Source organism: Sinocyclocheilus rhinocerous, unplaced genomic scaffold (assembly GCF_001515625.1).
Source record: "Sinocyclocheilus rhinocerous isolate Xijiao unplaced genomic scaffold, SAMN03320098_v1.1 scaffold942, whole genome shotgun sequence".
NCBI classification, from domain to species: domain Eukaryota; kingdom Metazoa; phylum Chordata; class Actinopteri; order Cypriniformes; family Cyprinidae; genus Sinocyclocheilus; species Sinocyclocheilus rhinocerous.
The window spans coordinates 404449-422464 of NW_015627890.1; the positions used below are offsets into that span (position 1 = coordinate 404449).

Here is an 18016-nt window from a genome sequence, read left to right on the forward strand (position 1 = left end):
ACAATATAAGTCTTTATTATCACTTTTTTTCAATTTAACACATCCTTAATGAATAAAAGCATTAATTTCTTTCCAAAAAAAAAAGAAAGAAAAAAAATACTGACCCAAACTTTTAAACGGTAGTGTATATTGTTACATAAGATTTCTATCTTGAATAAATGGCTGTTCTTTATAACTTTTTATTCATCAAAGAATCCTGAAAAAAGTATCACAGGTTAAAAAACAATGCTGCTTAACAAATTAAGCAGCAAAACTGTAATAAATCAGCATATTAGAATGATTTCTGAAGATCATGTGACACTGACGACTGGAGTAATGATGCTGAAAATACAGCTTTGATCACAGAAATAAATTATATTTAAAAGTATATTTTTGAGAAAACCATTATTTTAAATTGCAATAATATTTCACAATATTACTGTTTTTTTCTGTATTTCTGATCAAATAAATGCAGCCTTGATGAGCAGAAGAGACTTCTTTAAAAAACATTACAAATCTTACTGATCCCAAACTTTTGAGCGGCAGTGTACGTCGGTATGCAGTTTTCCCTATTGCTCGCGTGCCATAGGCTGCTCCTTGTCCAGATGATGTCAACATTGGATCGACAAACAAAACTGTCAAATATTATCCTTTTTTGTATTAGCCATATAACAAGTATTATCTTATAACTGTATATTACTGTCATATGGAACAATCTAACCAGGGTTATAATAAAACTAAAACCATGAAAAAGCATTTTTGTTACTTGAAATAAAATAAATGTTAACCGAAACTAAAAAAATCCTAAACGTATTTGAACCATAAACTTATTTTCAGCTAGTTCCCAAAGAAACATTTCTCATTTTCATTGATGTACTAAAATAACTAAAACTAAAACTGTAAAAAAAAACAAAAAAAAACATTATAGACATATATAAAAAAATATATAAAAAAAAGACAAAAACACACAAAAAATGAGTACAATTTTAACAATAATTAAAATAAATGAAAACTATAATAGCATCTCATTGATACTGAAATAACACTCTGACACACTCATCTGTGGCTGATAACGGAATACTTGCATGTATTTGTACTAATTGTTACGTTGAAACGAGCATTTTCTGTAAAGCTGCTTTTAAAAACACTGCTTTGTACAAATAAACTTGAATTGAATTGAAATGGAGCATTTCACTAGGTGCTGAAACGGGTCTCTTGTGAACAGCTCAGTGTATATTAGCTCTAAATCCAGTGACTGTAAAAGATGAGCAGGACTGCCGTTCCACACGGATGTCATCTGTTTTCAGTTCCACGCACAGCCCTCCGGATCTAAACATGAGGCCGTGGTGAGGCTCAGACCCTGAGGTCATTCCCAGCCTGCTCTGCAGGATAAATCACACTGCGGTTCGGCGGTTACGGCTGCAGAGATGCGCTGCTGGTTCAGGAGGTTTTGGGTGGCACTGGAATGAGACTAAGTCACTAAACCTTTGACATTTAACCCTCAACACCCTAAATCTGTTGGTCACAAATAACCGCTGCGGTGCTGACGGAGTGTTCTGTTTGTAGTAAAACTCTGATCCTGTGCCGTCACATGAAGATTAAAGAGTCCGGCAATAAAAATCCCAGTTGGGCGAATCTCACAAAACCTGTCAAGAACATACCTGTGTCATATTTCAGCACAAAATCAAAAGAAATGTATCAAAAGAATATTTTGCATAAACGTAAACACAATTTTTAATAATGTAATGCAAAAATATATATCATTCTCAGAATGTATTAAATATTTATGGTTATTTATATTTTATAAATATTTATACAGTACATCATAGTAATGTTTGTTATGCTGAATTTAATATTTGCTGATTTTAATGAAAAAGCATTGGTTGATTTAGGTTAAATGTGCTTGTTTTACTTTGACATTTATGAAAATAATGTGAAATGCAAAAAATGTAATAATCAAATCAGAGGTGCCTATACTTTTTACTATGAAGAGACAAAAAATAAATGTTGCATTAAATTAAATGTTGGATTTATATTTTTAAAATGAAATTCAATGCAATGATCATTTCAATGCAAAAACAAATAAATAAAAATAAAGCAAAAAGATCAATTATAAATATATGCTTCAATGGCATGTTTTTTTCCCCTATAAATATTTGATGAAAAACTTAAAAAGCTTAAATGAAAATTAGAAATGTTGCCTTGGAAGCTAACTTAAAAAAAGTAACAAGTTCTAAAATTACTAAAATGAAAACTGAAATAAAAAGAAATGAAAATATAAAAAACTGATAACTAATAAAAATGGAAAGAAATCACACAAAATTACTAAAACTTAAACTAAAATTAAAATGGAAACTGAAAATATTATTGCAAATTATTAGGTTATATATCAAAGTATTTGCAAATGCATTCACAAATGTCAGTTGGTTGTTTTTCCTGATTTGGCCAAATCAATGATCATTATGGGCCAACTTTGGCCCGTGGTTTGAGCATCTCTAGTCTAAACCTAAATAATCTTGTCTTAATGCAAAGTATACATTTCTATCTTTTTTTTATTTGAATTATTTGTCTTTGAGATTCACACAGTTAATGAATGCAGATAAAAGTCATTTGCAAATCAGTTGAAACAGAATTTTCCCACGAGGTCCACAGTAATTTCGAGTCTACGATGTAAATTACTGATAGGTGTATATGTTATTTTTGGTTAATAATGTTACCCTCGTTGTCAGGGAGCGTCACGATGGCCCTGCTGGAGAATCTTCAGTCCGGTCAGGTGTACCTGGTGAAGGTCTCAGCGTCCAATCAGATGGGAGACGGGCCGTTCTCACCTGCAGTAGAACTGAGCGTGCGCGCAGACGCACACACCTCCCAAACACACGGCACAGGTGAATAACGGGTCCTGTGTAGTCATGCAGTGCCCTCTTTAAGCTGGGAGATGTTAATATTGCATTCAAATACATGATCTCATTTGATCCACATAGATGGCATAAACACACTTCACATCATCTTAATACTGTTTTTGTGCTCCATCCGCAGCGTTTTCTGATGGTTTCTATCACCTGGATCAGAGGTCAATGACGGGGATAGTGGTGGGCGTGTGTATCGCTTTAACCTGCATTATCATCTGCGTCCTCATACTGGCCTGCAGGAGTAAAACCAGGTAAGAAATTCAGTTATGTCATTGAAATAGAGCTGAAATAAAATAAAATAAAATAAAAACCTTAAAAATTTGAAATGTTGCCTTGGCAGCTAACTGAAAAATGTTTAAGCTGAAGTTACAATTACTGAAATAAAATAAAGCTACAGTAAATAGAAATATTATAAATAGAAAGGTTTTATTAGAAATATACATGGAAATATTAAAAATAACTAATAAAAATGACAAAAGCACATAACAAAATAACTAAAACTTTTACAAATTGAAATAACAACTGAAAATATAAAAATAAAAGCTAATTCAAAATATGAATAAATACTATAGTAGTATAATTTATCATTTGTGACCCTGGAGCACAAAAGCAGTGTTAAGTCGCTGGGGGATATTTGTAGCAATAGCCAAAAATACATTGTGTGGGTCAAAATTATAGATTTTTCTTTTATGCCAAAAATCATTAGGATATTAAGTAAAGATCATGTTCCATGAAGATATTTTGTAAATGTTCTACTGTAAATATATCAAAACTTACTTTTTGATTAGTAATGTGCATTGCTAAGAACTTAATTTGGACAACTTTAAAGGTGATTTTCTCAATATTTAAATTTTTTTGCACCCCCAATGGTTGTACCTCAGCCAAATATTGCCCTATCCTAACAAACCATACATCAATGGAAAGCTTATTTATTCAGCTTCCAGATGATGTATAAATCTCTATTTTGAAAAATTGACACTTAAGACTGGTTTTGTGGTCCAGGGTCACATTCATGCATAGTATAAATCATACATAAAAAACACTGTTGCAAGCCAATAAACTTTTTTTTGTTTTGTTTGCTAATTATTGCATATTATCGGGCTATATATCTAAGTAATTACAAATGCATTCTCAAATGTCAGTTAATTGATTGTTTCCATGATGATTCTGTTACTGACCTGCATTATTCGTGACAGGAAATCTTCCGCTACCAAATCCATCAGACAAGCTGGAGGACAGACTCCGCCCACTGCTGTCCGTCTGGCCAATCAGAGTCAAGCTGAGAGTGTGGAGGTGATGATGCCCATGATGAGGGATCATTTCATCGACGCAAAGGTATGTTTAAAATGACACATTCCTGCCTAAAAATACCTTGTGTGTGTGTGTGTTTGTTTTATAGCAGACAATGTCCTTTGTGGAAACAATATTCTGATGAATGTGTTTTACTGTTTTAGGGTGGAACAAATCTGATCATTAACAGCTATGGGCCAGTGAAGCCCACTGTTGAGAAGAAGAGAAGAAAGAGATGGAACTTCTTTAAGAGGGATAACAAGGTATGAAACCGTTACAGTTTTATTAAAGAAACGGTCAGATAGAGCCATAATCTAACATCCGGCACAAAAGCATCATGACGGCTGAGAGCATCAGCAAAAGAAATATGAAATTGAAATATGAAAAGAGGTTTTGGGGAAGAAAAAACACTGAAAACAATGTTTTTAATTTTTAACAATATTCGAAATTATACAATATAATATATTATGTTCATGTAACATTATTATAGTAAAACTATTTATGTTTAAATTATTTGAAATGAGTATAAATTGAAGGTAGTAAATACTGCCATGATGTATAAATCTGTGTTAAGGTAAAACTATTAAAAATCGTTTCCATTAATTGAAATAAAATTGGAATAAAATGAAATCAAGTATTAGATTACATATTTAAACTTTAAAAACTTACAGATTTTAAATGTTGCCTTGACAGCTATCTGAAATAAAATAAGATTGTTGATATACTGACATTGCTAAAACTGAAATAGAAGTAAATTAAAGCTAATTAGAAATGTAAAAGACAAAAGCACATGGAAAAATAAAAAAATTAAAAATTATTTATAAATACTATTATAGTATATAATAATAAATAAACTGAAATAACTGGTTATTGAAATAATAATTATAAGAACATATTATTAAAAAAATAATGTCTTATTTTAATTAATTTAAATAATGTATCAGTTTTTTTACATTACATTAATGAGAATTTGGGGGAAATTAACTTTATTTTCTTAATGTCGCAATCCCAAAAATAAAACAGGCTTAATTTTTTTGTTTGTTTTCTGCATTTTTAAGCAAACAAAAATGTTGTATCTGTTCCATTATGCTTTTGGGTTGAATTATGACAGGGTTTATGAGACTCGCTCAGGTTAGGTCTCTTCAGTTCTGAAAGCCTTTCTTTCTTTGCTGTTTACTGGTGTTTTCTGCCTCCATCAGGATGTGAAGAGGGTCTCCAGTCCTTCTTATCCCTATCATCATGGCACCACCCTGCTGTGTTACACGGAAACCTCTCCTCAACACCCGCCGTCCTCTCTGCAGGGCCTGTTTGGGCCACCGGGGGGCGACAGCGAGGGCTCTCATTCCAGCGAGGGCAGCCACGAGACGGGCGACTCGGGACGCTACTCTCACGATGACACCGAGGCGACCAACCTGTCTCTGGGTGTCGGCAGTCACCCGGCCTCCCTGCGGGGCGAGGAGAGCGAAGCGTCGGCCGAAACGCCCGTCCACGAGGTTACAGAGAAAGAGCTGCATCTCCACATGATCCCAATGACGGAAACAACACTTCAGGAACAGGAAATGATGGAGACGCATCCTGTTTAGCACAAAACGCTTATGCCCTCTGGCGCCCCCTGCTGCTTAAACGGACTACTGAGCAGTGCTGGACGACCCGAGACGTCCACATGGCCCTCTTTCTCGGTGAATGTATTTGTTTTTGTCTTTCATAAAAGATTGTGTGTCTGAAAGAAACTAGAATCTCACCCACCTTGAATGTGTTAAAAAAAAAAACGTCCAAAACGTGCGACGTGAATGTCACGTTTCTGACGTAACCTCAGCGAGAGGGAACGGAAAACCTTTCTTGACTTCCTAATCTACCTCAGTTTATCTACTAAGTATTTAATGTCCACTTATACACCCGACAGCGTTATTTTCAGCATTAGTTTGTGTGCTTGTTTAATCCTGAAGTGTGAGAAGGTTTTTTACCCGTCCTGAGTTGGCGAGATGCAGTTTGTCATGAAACTGCTGTGTGTCAGCCAATCAGAACATAGTTGCTGTTTAATATGCAGGACTTGGGACCAATAGGAATAATCACAGTGGGCGGAGCTACCCAGCTCATTGCATTTTTGACCTACCTCAGGTTCATAAACGTTAAACTTTCAGTTGAATGTTTTACTCGGTGATGTTCACGTATGATTTATTTGCGACTCCACTTCAGGTCACGTTAGATTTCTCAGGTTCGTCGTATGAATGTGTGTATTTTTGCTCTTATAGTCCCTGGTTTATACTACCTCATTTTACCTTTGAATTTTTAGCAGTAGTCGTGTCTGATTTTCTTTATCTCAGGGATCATTTGAAAGCCATGTGTTTTGTACAGTGACATGGTTTGATGGACAGGGTTTTTTCCGGGCGGTTGACCCGTACTGAATGTGTGTGTTTGACCTCTGTTGCGGAGATGGATTTATTTTTCCGTAGTTTATTTCTTCTTTTGAGTACAAAGTAACCAAAAATGCTGGGTGCTTCTTAGTTCGGCAAAACTGATAGCTTTTAAATAATGGCCTTAACGTGTGAAGAGCTGCAGATACACGAGCGAGAGATTGATTTGATTGCAGTCCGAGTGAATGTTCTGAAAACCAAAAATAATAATCAAATCTGAATGATCATGAAACCTTTTTGCCTCCAAAGATATCTATTTTTCTCCACATACAGAATATGTACTACTGAGTACGCATTTTAGTTACTTTAGTGCTTTGAAATAGTTGATGCTATTTTAGATTTAGGATCATGAGTGTAGCACTTGTCTTTCAGATTAGCTTGGAGTTGTTTGTATTTCACGCAGCTCGATGTGCAACGGTGACACGCCATCATCTGCAGAGCTGCTTGCTCGTTCATGTCTTCTTTCTGGTTCGCTGGTCTTTGGGATGATAAAATGACAATGAGATTATCCATGAATCAAACCAAAGATGTTTCACCCAGAGACCAGCGAACGCCTGTTCGGTTCGGAAAAAAGAGCTGCTTTAAAGAACTCCTGCGACCAAATGAGGTGGAGATGCCCAGCTTTACAAAATCTCATGAATACATCACATTTCACTCCAAAATCAACAGGGAAAAAACAAGAAGTTGAATTTTGCATAAAGAATATCAAAGCTTATTTTAAGTCCATTTAGATTATTTATATTGTGACATTATTTTCATGAAAATTAAGCACATTTGACCCCAAATTCTCATTTCCATCATTTCATTACCAAAATATTTTTAATGTAATATCATAAATTAACTGCTCATTTGTCATGATAAAAAAATAATTGTCATTATTTTATATAATTGTCATGATATAAAATATATTTTATATTACATTATATTAAAAATATATCATAAATGCATTGCTTAATTGTCATAAAAATATATTTTTGATGTAAATCATGCATTTATTGCTTATTTGACATGATATAAAATAATTGTCATCATGATATAAAATGTAAATATAATCTAAAATATATTTTTAATGTAAATAATCATAAATTAATACCATGCTTAATTGTCATGGTATAAAATAATTGTCATGATATAAAATATATTATATTTTGTAGATTTAAATCATAAATTAATTGTTTAATTGTCATTTTGGAGCTGCAAAATATAATTTATGTTTATTTTGGAGTCAAATATTAGCCAGAAATGTTCTTGATCGGCTTTATGAGATTCACCTCAAATGTCGCAGTGATCAGTTTCCCTCATTAGAATTTCAAGCTCAGCATGGATGTTATTGTACATGAGAATCATATACAGAGAGAGATATTATATTATATTAACATTCCATGTGGCTGAAATTCTTCTCAATCAGGGGAAATTGAAAGCTCGCAGTATTTCAATCAGAGAGACACAATCAATTTATAATTTTTCTTTTTTTGAAGCAAACAGCCTGAAACCAAAGAATGTGGTCGCCGTTGCACAGAGCATTAATGTAGATTCTTTTGCATGTGTTTTGTCATGTTTCAAAGCGTTATTCCTGAGTAGATTTGATATCTGCTTACTGAAAGGATATCAGGAAACCAAAGACAGTGTTACGCCGTTGTGCTTTCAATCCTTTGTGACTTTCAAGCAAACCAAAGATGATGGATTTCATGCCTTTTGTTTCCTTTTACAACTTTTCTCACTGGAGGGGAATTATTGTATTGTTTTTTGTTGTTGTGGGGGATTAATAATGCACCCTAGATTTGATGAAAGTACTGACTTAATATGGTTTCGCTTTCCTGCTGAAGAAAACAGCCAAAAGCTGCTGGTCTTAGCTGGTTTTCCAGCCTGATTAGTGTCCAAGATCATGCTAAAAAAGTCTCCAGACCTGCTTCGGCTTGTTTTCAGTAAGATTTGATGCTGGGATTGATGTTTTTGATGTACATTTCAATATGCTTTAGTGTTTTAGAACAATATTGATCGTTGTGTTAAATTGTTAACTTCACATCTGGGTTTTCTTTGTGTATGCAAGTGTAATTCCATGCAGTTTTCTTCAGCTAAAAGTTGCACATTAGAAATGCAACGTCATAAAAAGTGTCAAATGTTTAGCGTCTGCATGTGCTGATCAAACAGATGACCTCTGTTCATGTAAGATAAAAACTCGGGCTGCTTGTCACGTTTACCCACCCACCTAATGTAGGTGATTTTACTCAGGAAATAATATTCATGTCACTTTATTCAGTGCTGATGTGAACTGCACTTGCTTAAACTCTCTTGATTTTCTGTTGAAGTTTTGTTTGTTCTGAATTTGTCTGAACTGAATAATAATATTAAGGGAGATCTTTGTAAACTCTTGACGCAGTGATGGTTTGGTTTCCGTCACACTGCAGCAGTAAATGTATCTATAAGCCTTAAAAACTGAATGTATTTCTTAATAAATAAAATTCCACTTGTAAGTATTCTGCTTTACTTTCCAAATACATGTACCATGTGTTTATTGAGTTTTTTTTTTCTGTTCAGCAATATGGTGTAATGTTTATGCCAAAAAGGTATACCCCCACCACAAATAGATTGTTTATAAAGAATGATTTCCAGTTTAAATAAAAATGCTGAAAATTTAAAAATGTTGTCTCTTCTCTCTTAAAGAATTAGTATTACGTTTTATATATATATATATATATATATTACACACACACACACACATACACGATTCATATTATATATACTAATATATATTAACATATTACAGTTTGTGGCATATTACTGTAAAACAATTGTAAAAAAACATTAGTATTATTTAGTTAGTATTGTAATATATATATATATATATATATATAAAAGAAAAAAACATACAATTTCGTATAAAAAGTAGACCAATTTATAGTGCAGAAATAGGTGAAATAAAAAAAAAAAATAAAGGCAAAGTAAATTAATGGAAACAAAGGAAAGTGGCTTAAAGGAATGTAGATAGATTTCTGACTTTATGTTTGAAAGAAATTTGTTTTTTTCAAAATAAAATAATTAAAATAAAATAAAATGTGTCTGACATTATTTTGCACCTGTGCCCTGTGTTGCAGGCGCATATTACTGCCGCCACACAAGGTAAATAAAAACTTTAAAAATGACAGCACTTCATAATAATATAACATTACGTCAGCAAATCATCATCATCATCTTCATCATCATCGCGCGGGTCGGTGGCGCGTGTAACATCAAACGCGACATCAGACACACACACGCTCCGCCCACAATCCCCCTCACCGCGCCGCTTTTCACTCCACGTTGAAATGTGCCGCGATCAAGTGAACAAAACAAGCGGAGCTGTCGTTCACTTCCGTGAACTGCCCCGTAAAACAACAAGTCAAAGGAGTCCGCTCCTCCCAAACTTTGCGCACGGGTGCAGCTTTCCTGCTCGAAACTACTATGGCGAAAGCTTAGCTTTTGAATATTAATTAGGCCGTGCTGACGTTCTTGCCTATGGTTGAGGACGTCCTCTTTAATATTAATTACCTCTGAGAACGTTGCGGTCTTCGTCTCATCAATATTAAACAGATGACGTCGTTGGTACGCTTCAAATTGCGACGGTTTAGCTCATGAATATTAATAGCAAAGCCTTCGCCGTACTAGGAACAGTAAATTCGCTTCCCGGTTGCGCACGGAGCGCCGCCGCCGTGATTGCAGCGAAACGGGGGAAGAACGAGACGAGTTGACTACAATCACTCTTTCTAACATCAAAGTTACACCATTTTCCCCGTTCCTTCCGTGCGTTTGAGTCATGTGAGGGAGCCTGTAATGTCCATAGAGCAGGATAAAGATTCATTCTCTCTAAAACGAAACCGAGGTAACGTGGATTTTCCGTGTTTTTAGAGGCTTGATTCGGTGTCGGTCGTAATTACCGGAGCGACAGCAGCAGTCTGGCGGCCTTCAGGCCTTTGGTGAAGAACAGAAAAGTAGACCGCGACATATTCAGATACGCATTTGAAAAGAAAAGCATGACAGGCCTCAAAGTGAATGCTGTCAGATGAATCCGACTTTCTGCAGAGTTTCTGGGAAGTTTGGAGCTGATCCGCAGGCGAGAGAAAATCATACCAGAGCTTATTTGTTAAATGCTCTTCAGTAGGTCATGCAAGTGGAGTCAAATGTTTATTATGTAACCTTAAAAAGCAAAAATCTAAGTTGAAGTTAAAAGAAGGTACAGTGAATAAGACAAAACAAAACATAAATTTGTGTATATGAATGTATAAATATAACAAATGCAATTTGCAATGAAACAGAAAAATTCAATGTGGCCATTCAAGTGTTATTTTAGTATCATTTTATAGTTTTATTACTATTTTAAATAAGTTATTTTAGCTACATTTTTAATTTTGTTATGTTTGTGTGCATTTTATTTTTTTTGCCTATATATATTTATTTTTTTATTTCTATTTAGAATTTTTTTTTAATTGGTTTTAGTTTTAGTTAGGCTAACTATAATAACCCAAGTTTATTATGGCTTATTTTCTGAAAATCTCAACCAATTACTGTATTCTATTATTCTATTATATTATAATCTAATTAAACACTGTGTAGATTGTATGTTATTGTTGTAATCTGCTAATGTAATACAGATTGTAACATGCACGTTTCAGCATAAATCACTTTAAGACCCTAAAGTTCGTAGATTTAATGTCTATTAGCTTTGTGCTTTTTCTTCTGTATGCTAGTGTAAGCTGACAAAATAAACAATATGCACTTTTAAAATGTACAGTTTTAGGAATAAATGATTGATTGCACGATGTAATGCAATCTAAATTCTATTGGCTATTATAAAAATAGAAACAAGATCTTCTATACGTCCAACCCAATCTTCCTGTTTCAGTAAGAAATGCGTCAAACTGTTTCTCAAGCCGTTAAAATGAAGAGCTTACATACACGTCAGTGCTATAGACATGATACGTTTCAGATCGACCGCAGGTATTTTGGATGATCAGTTTAATTTGAACTCCGTTTGTGATTTTCCAGGAGGTGACGGTGGGCTGGATATTTTAGGTGGTCCTGGGCTGCTGCTGGGAAGCCCAGAGAAAAAGAGACGCAAGTCGAGCACACAGGTACTGTATGAAACTCACAGCATCTTTGGTTCCAGAGCTATTTCCCTTTTTATTTTCTCCGTAGACATTTCAATATGAATCACAGTATTTGATTGCAAATCATTTGAATTAGAAACAACAGAAACAAACAATATAAACTATTAAATAAATATTGTTGCTTATAAGTTAAAATAACACATATTATTGCAAAATACTCAAACATACACTACTGTTCAAAAGTTTGGGGTCAGTAAAAATATATTTTTTAAAAATAATACTTTTATTTAGCAAAGATGCATTGATCAAAAGTGACAGTAAAGACATTTATAATCTTACTAAATATTTATATTTCAAATAAATGCATTAAAAACTACTTATTTTGAAATATGCATCAGCACAACTGTTTTCAACATTGAATAATAATCAGAAATGTTTCTCGAGCAGCAAATCAGCATATTAGAATGATTTCTGAAGATCATGTGACACTGAAGACTGGAGTAATGATGCTGAAAATACAGCTTTGATCACAGCAATAAATTACAATTGAACAGATATTCACATAGAAAACAGTTATTTATAATTGCGATAATATTTTGCTATTTTTGCTGTATTTTTTATCAAATAAATGCAGCCTCGGTGAGCAGAAGAGACTTCTTTCAAAAACAGTAAAAAAATCTTACCGACCCCAAATATTTTAACAGTGAAGTTGCTTTGCATTCCTTTTCTATGCGTTTAGAAAGTGAAGGAAGATCTAGAAAAAAGAAAGACGTAATTACTAAATATGGAGAAAATGTTGCATCAGAGCTTTATATGAGCATTTAGGAGTGAAAATTAGGCCTGTCGCAATAATCAATATATCGACTTAACGCGTGAAAATAACTCTCTTTCTCGACAGGCGCCGTCCTTTTCTCCTCTGTCTGAATATGCGCCTCCTCCAAACCCGAGCGCGGATCACCTAATAGCCTCCAATCCTTTCGATGACAATTACAACTCGCCGTCCCTGAAGGCACTTCCTCCTGCCAGCCCTTATTTTGGCCACTCACATTACCCAGTGTTTAGCGGTTATGGGCCGCCCAGGATGTCGTCCAGGATGCCTTCTCCATACGGGGCTCCCTACCAGATGCGAAACCAGCCTCATCCCTTTTCCCAGAATCCCATGGGCTACAACCGGGCACTGGGATTTAACTATGGCCACCCGGAAAACCCAAATTACGGGCAGCTGTTTAGCGGCGGCGGCAACAGCGTCATGCACTTCAGACCAAATCCAGGAGAGCACGTCAGTCTTCAAAATCTGAACCAAATCGCTAGTCCAGGTGGTCTGGTTTTCAGTCCAGAGGGAAATCCAGCCCGGGATTTGAGCCCGAATCAACAGAATAACTTCACGCAGTCCAGCACGCCAACGCCTAAACAGGTCCCGAGTGAAGCCATGAACAAAAGCGCCACGCAAAACCAGAACTGTGAAGAAAACAAGACTCAGGACGACGCAACAGAGCTGAAGACAAAGAGCGGAGCGGAAAAACTCAACGGCGTCCTTCACGGCAACAACGAAGCCTTGAAGAAGTCGCCACGACCCGCAGGCAATAACGGCGCTTTGACCAATAATAAAGCTCTGAACAGAAGGAGCACGTCCTCCTCGTCCGAGCCGGTCTACCCATGCGGCATATGCCTGAGCGAGGTGAACGATGACCAAGAGGCCATTCTGTGCGAGGCCTCGTGTCAGAAATGGTTCCACAGAGTTTGCACTGGAATGACCGAGACGGCGTACAATCTGCTAACGGCCGAGACGTCTGCGGTTTGGGGTTGCGATGCTTGCATGGAGGACAAAGGAGCGCAGCTGCTCAAAACACGAGAGAGAGATTCCCGTCCCGGCGACGGACAATCATGAGCGTGACTGACAGTGAGAGTCACTGAAGTCAAAGTCCCTACTTTGATTGAGTTCCAAAGTTTTGCCGGCTCCTTTTGTTTCGACTCACCCAGAATGCTTTTATAGTGTTGAAAATGTATTTACTTTTTTTCAGTGAGTCAGAGAAAGGAGAAAGTCTTAGGGGTTTGGAACAACGTCAGGGTGAGTAAGTGATTAGAAATCATTTTTTGAATGCACACTACTTTTGAGAAGTTTGGAGTCGGTAAGATTTTTACATTTTTTTTAAGTCTCCTGCTCACCAAGGCTGCATTTATTTGATCGAAAATGCAGTAAAAACAGTGAAATATTATTGTAATTTAAAATAACTGTTTTCTAAGTTAATATATTGTAAACTGTAATTTATTCCTGTGATGCAAAGCTGAATTTTCAGCATCATTACTCCAGTCTTCAGTGTCACATGATCTTCAGAAATCATTGTAATATGCTGATTTGCTGCTCAAGAAACATTTTTAATTATTATTAATGTTGAAAACAGTCGTGCTGCTTCCTATTTTTTGTGGAAACGGTGATAGATTTGATTTTTCAGGATTGTTTGATGAATAAAAGGTTCAAAAGAGCAACATTTATTTGAAATAGAAATCTTTTGCTACATTATAAACATCTTTAGCGTCACTTTTGATCAATTTAATGCATCTTTGCTGAATACAAATATCAATTTCTTTCAAAAGAAAAAAAAAATCTTACTGTCCCCAAACTTGTGAACGGTAGTGTATTTGTTTTTGGGTGAATTATTCCTTGTGTAGATCTCTAATGTAATGTCTTTAAATCCGGAGGTGTGTCTGTGCTTATGAAAGCGCCCTTCATTTTTACAGATGTTATCAGAACCGACCCTTTCTCACAGTGATTTCTTTACATCACGTGTTTATTTAGAAGTGGTTGGTCGGGGTCAGATATCTTCCTTGATCAATCTATGAAACAGCAGTCACTTAATATCTGTGTTTTTACTGGCGATGGGTTTTTATTAATTAATTCTTGCATTACAGCTGTAACTCTAACAGACAGTATCCAGGTTTCAGAGTAACACAAAAACACAAGCTCTTCATTTTCTTTAGCCAGGACGGTGTTCAATCTTTCAAATTAAACCTTTGCAGATTTTCGAGTGATATGAGCTGAGAGTGTTTTGTAGATGCTGATCATTTAATAGTTCACATGACTGGGCCTTTCCTATTGAATGTAGCTGTAGAATATTCCTGGATGTGCTGTATTGCATTTTGTTCCTTCTCATTACACTTTTTCAAACATTGGCTCATTGATTGTTTTATGATCAAATGAAGTGAAAATCTTGAATTTAAAAGAGCCAGAGAACAAGTTGAAACTTTGGATGCACTTGAGACTTTTGTAAGTTTTGTTGTATGACAGCTTTCTTTACTGGGTTGATTTGAGTTTTTTTTTTTTTTGGCCGAGATTGAGGAGGTTTGTTACTTGAAGGCCTTATTTCTGGGCATGATGCATGAAAGAGCACAACAAATATATCTATAGAGTTAAAAATACTTTGTGCATCAGCCCTTTTAACCATTTATTTCCTAAAATTAATAAATTTTATAACTCAATGTTCATGGGTGAATCTCACAAAATCAAAAAAAAAAAAAATGTGCATCATTCACTCTAAACGAAAATAAATAAATATTTCTTTTATAAAAAAAAAAAAAAAAAAAAAGAGAATTAATTTTAATTAATTAAAAATGAATGTATAATGAGAATCACCGTTTAGAATAATGATAATTATTTAAAAAAAAAAATTCTGGATGCAGTACCTGAACATATTTTTGAACATCATCTCAAATGCTTTACTTAAATTCTTTTACCTTTTTTTTTTTTTTTTCATTTAGAACATTTGTCAAATCCAGCTGCATTCATGTTGATTCAGTTTAGATTTGCTCTTGTGATGTTACGTTCTCCATTGTTTTGTGTGTGTTGCTCCTCAGAGAATGTTTTCTTCCATTGAGCTGGGAAAACATTGTGGCGTCGTGAATGTAAACTTCATGTCTTGCTCTCTGCCGTGTGATTTTCCAGATGTTTCCACATGTTTTACTCTGAAGATGTCGTTGCATTGAGTACACTTGAGCGTTTACTCAACGTTATATTACAGTGCCAATCGCAAAACACGCTGATCTGATTTCATTTGTTAAGCAAGATCATGTAAACAAACCTACGATTTATAAAAAAAAAAAATAGTTATGACAAATTCATGACAATGTTCATGTTAGTGATAATGTGTCTGTAGGAACAATTATTGTATAATTGGCCACATTTGACTGTTGACCCCTGGTGCCTTACAAGTGTTTTTATTTTTGAAATATGATATTTGGATCCTGAGCTGAGGGCATTGTGCAGTCAATCATTTACACACTTATCAATATGAGGTGAGAATACTTGTGCAACTAATTTTATAACAGGACAATGAATGTACGGAGCCCATAAAGTGTAAATAACAAACAATATGAAGTGAATACATTAGTGGCATCCTCAAAACCAAGCTGGTACAGCGCATACAGTTTACTGAATTTAAATTAAGGTTGTCTTGTGTGTTGTAACTCATATTTCTCATGTCTTGTTTGATAGAGAAACCTCGGCAAAGCCATAATTCAAATGTATTATTCAACTCCTTCAGTCTCACTTCGAACTGCATTTAATAAAACTGATTTTAAAAAGACATTTTTCTCTATGCAGTGTCATTTATTTGTACTGAAGTGTTGCACAGCTCTGATTTGTTTGTTAACATCTCTCACAACAACAAATCATTATCCACAAAAACGTAGACTGAATATAACATTAATTCTAAACCACCATTTGACACAAATAGATAATTGTACATTGTAATGTTCCCACCGAATTATTTATTTATAAAGATATCTTTTTTTGATGATAATGCTATTCCCAGTAGTAATATAACACACACACACACACACATATATATATATATATATATATATATACTATTCTATTCTAATATTAACCCCTTAACTGTCACCCCCCATTTTTTAAACCGCCAAAACTTAAATTGTTGTAATTTATGAATACTTTGGAATACAGACATAAGGTTGGTCTCTTTTTAAAGAAGAAAATCAGCAAATTTTTTCAAAAAAATTAAGTATCAAAAAGTTATAATAGTTTAAATTTACTGTAAAGAAAATGCACTATATTTTATTTTATATATAATAAATATTTTACATATCAGGTTTTACTCTAAAATTGGTATAAAATTATAGCCTTATGTCTAAATAAGTTATGTTCCAAATTTGAAGTTGATATGAAAAAAATGGAGGTTCCTGTGAGATTTTATTTTGGGCGTTATACCACAAACATCCACCGGGTTCCATCCAAACTCCATTGAAATTTTTTTAATGCATTTTTCTGTCACAAATGTCTAGATTTCTCTGCCAATGATATGTTTTTTTGTCAAGATTATAAAAAGGTTTGCTTCTAAAAGACGTAATTCATTTTGTAATATGACACTTGACACTGCCCACTAAGGGGGAGGAGACCGCCAAAAGATTTTAAAGTACCATTTCCATGGTAAAGCAATGTCAAAAGAGCGCCAAACGTCCCACAGGTGGGACGGTGACAGTTAAGCAGCACTTATAAATACGGATAATATAACCATACCAAACGCTTAACTTCTAATACATGTTCTCTCTATTGTTATTTTATTATAATGTATTTTTGAAAGACATTTTTCTGTTTATTATTTGGATATGCAAATGTATTTAACTTTATTATTTTTAATTATATTTTAATAGTTATTCTATTCTATACTATTTTATTTTATTCCATTTTAATCGTTTTTTTCTTGTTTCTATTCTATTCTACTTTATTGTATTTTATGATGAAGTAAGTTGAAGATTGATTTTGAGTGAAAAAGCTGAAGGAGAGCAACTGGTTGAACCCGGAAATGACAGACTGCCCCTTAGCAACCGCCGTCACGTCGTAGCAACCAGTGTTTACGTCTCGCTCAGGAGTCGGAGATGCCGCTGATAGTGAGAGATCACACATGGACACAAAACCAGAGCGCGGTTTACATCAGCGTCCCTTTAAAAGGAGTGAAGACCGCAAACGTTCATGTCATCTGCACGGACGAGTATCTGAAGGTCAGGTCTGAAGCATTAAATGTGAAACTTTAACCTGCAGTAGTCCTGTGTGTTCCTGCAGAAACACTCTGTGTGTTTTGAACGGCTGTGCAGGTGAGTTTCACCCCGTTTCTCTTCGAGGTTTTCTTATTTGGGCCAATAAATGAGGAGAAAAGTGAAGCCAGGATTGGAGACGGTGTTGCAGTTTTCACTCTGCAGAAGAGGAGAGATGAACTGTGGGAGCAGCTCTTCACAAACATCGGTAAGTTAGGAGATCTTTCATTCTTTCGCAGCATAGAAATATACCCAAGATGTTGCATTTGTGACATATATAGCTATTAAAAAC

At 34.8% G+C, this 18016-nt stretch overlaps 2 protein-coding genes across 2 annotated transcripts in view; both read left to right on the forward strand.

Annotated features, from left to right (window-relative positions):
* LOC107736303 (protogenin A) overlaps positions 1 to 5919 on the forward strand; it is a 37219-nt gene extending 31300 nt beyond the window's left edge. Inside the window, 5 exon segments of the mRNA XM_016547756.1 lie at positions 2709 to 2864; positions 3016 to 3139; positions 4085 to 4223; positions 4343 to 4441; positions 5378 to 5919. Coding sequence (XP_016403242.1) covers positions 2709 to 2864; positions 3016 to 3139; positions 4085 to 4223; positions 4343 to 4441; positions 5378 to 5761 — 902 coding nt within the window. The 3' untranslated portion in view covers positions 5762 to 5919.
* A 4352-nt stretch (positions 5920 to 10271) lies between these two features.
* On the forward strand, positions 10272 to 13830 carry LOC107736315 (pygopus homolog 1-like). Its single transcript, XM_016547764.1, has 3 exons — positions 10272 to 10451; positions 11615 to 11700; positions 12575 to 13830. The coding sequence occupies exons 1-3, from the start codon at positions 10403 to 10405 to the stop codon at positions 13562 to 13564; spliced, it is 1125 nt and encodes a 374-aa protein (XP_016403250.1). The 5' UTR covers positions 10272 to 10402; the 3' UTR covers positions 13565 to 13830.
* Positions 13831 to 18016: the final 4186 nt, after the last annotated feature.

Bases quoted from the DNA above. Each gene is read 5' to 3' on its own strand.
- LOC107736315 (XM_016547764.1), top strand. From the start codon at position 10,403: ATGTCCATAGAGCAGGATAAAGATTCATTCTCTCTAAAACGAAACCGA. The intron at 10,452-11,614 runs GTAACGTGGATT...GTGATTTTCCAG, and splicing joins CTCTCTAAAACGAAACCGAG to GAGGTGACGGTGGGCTGGAT. The intron at 11,701-12,574 runs GTACTGTATGAA...CTTTCTCGACAG, and splicing joins GACGCAAGTCGAGCACACAG to GCGCCGTCCTTTTCTCCTCT.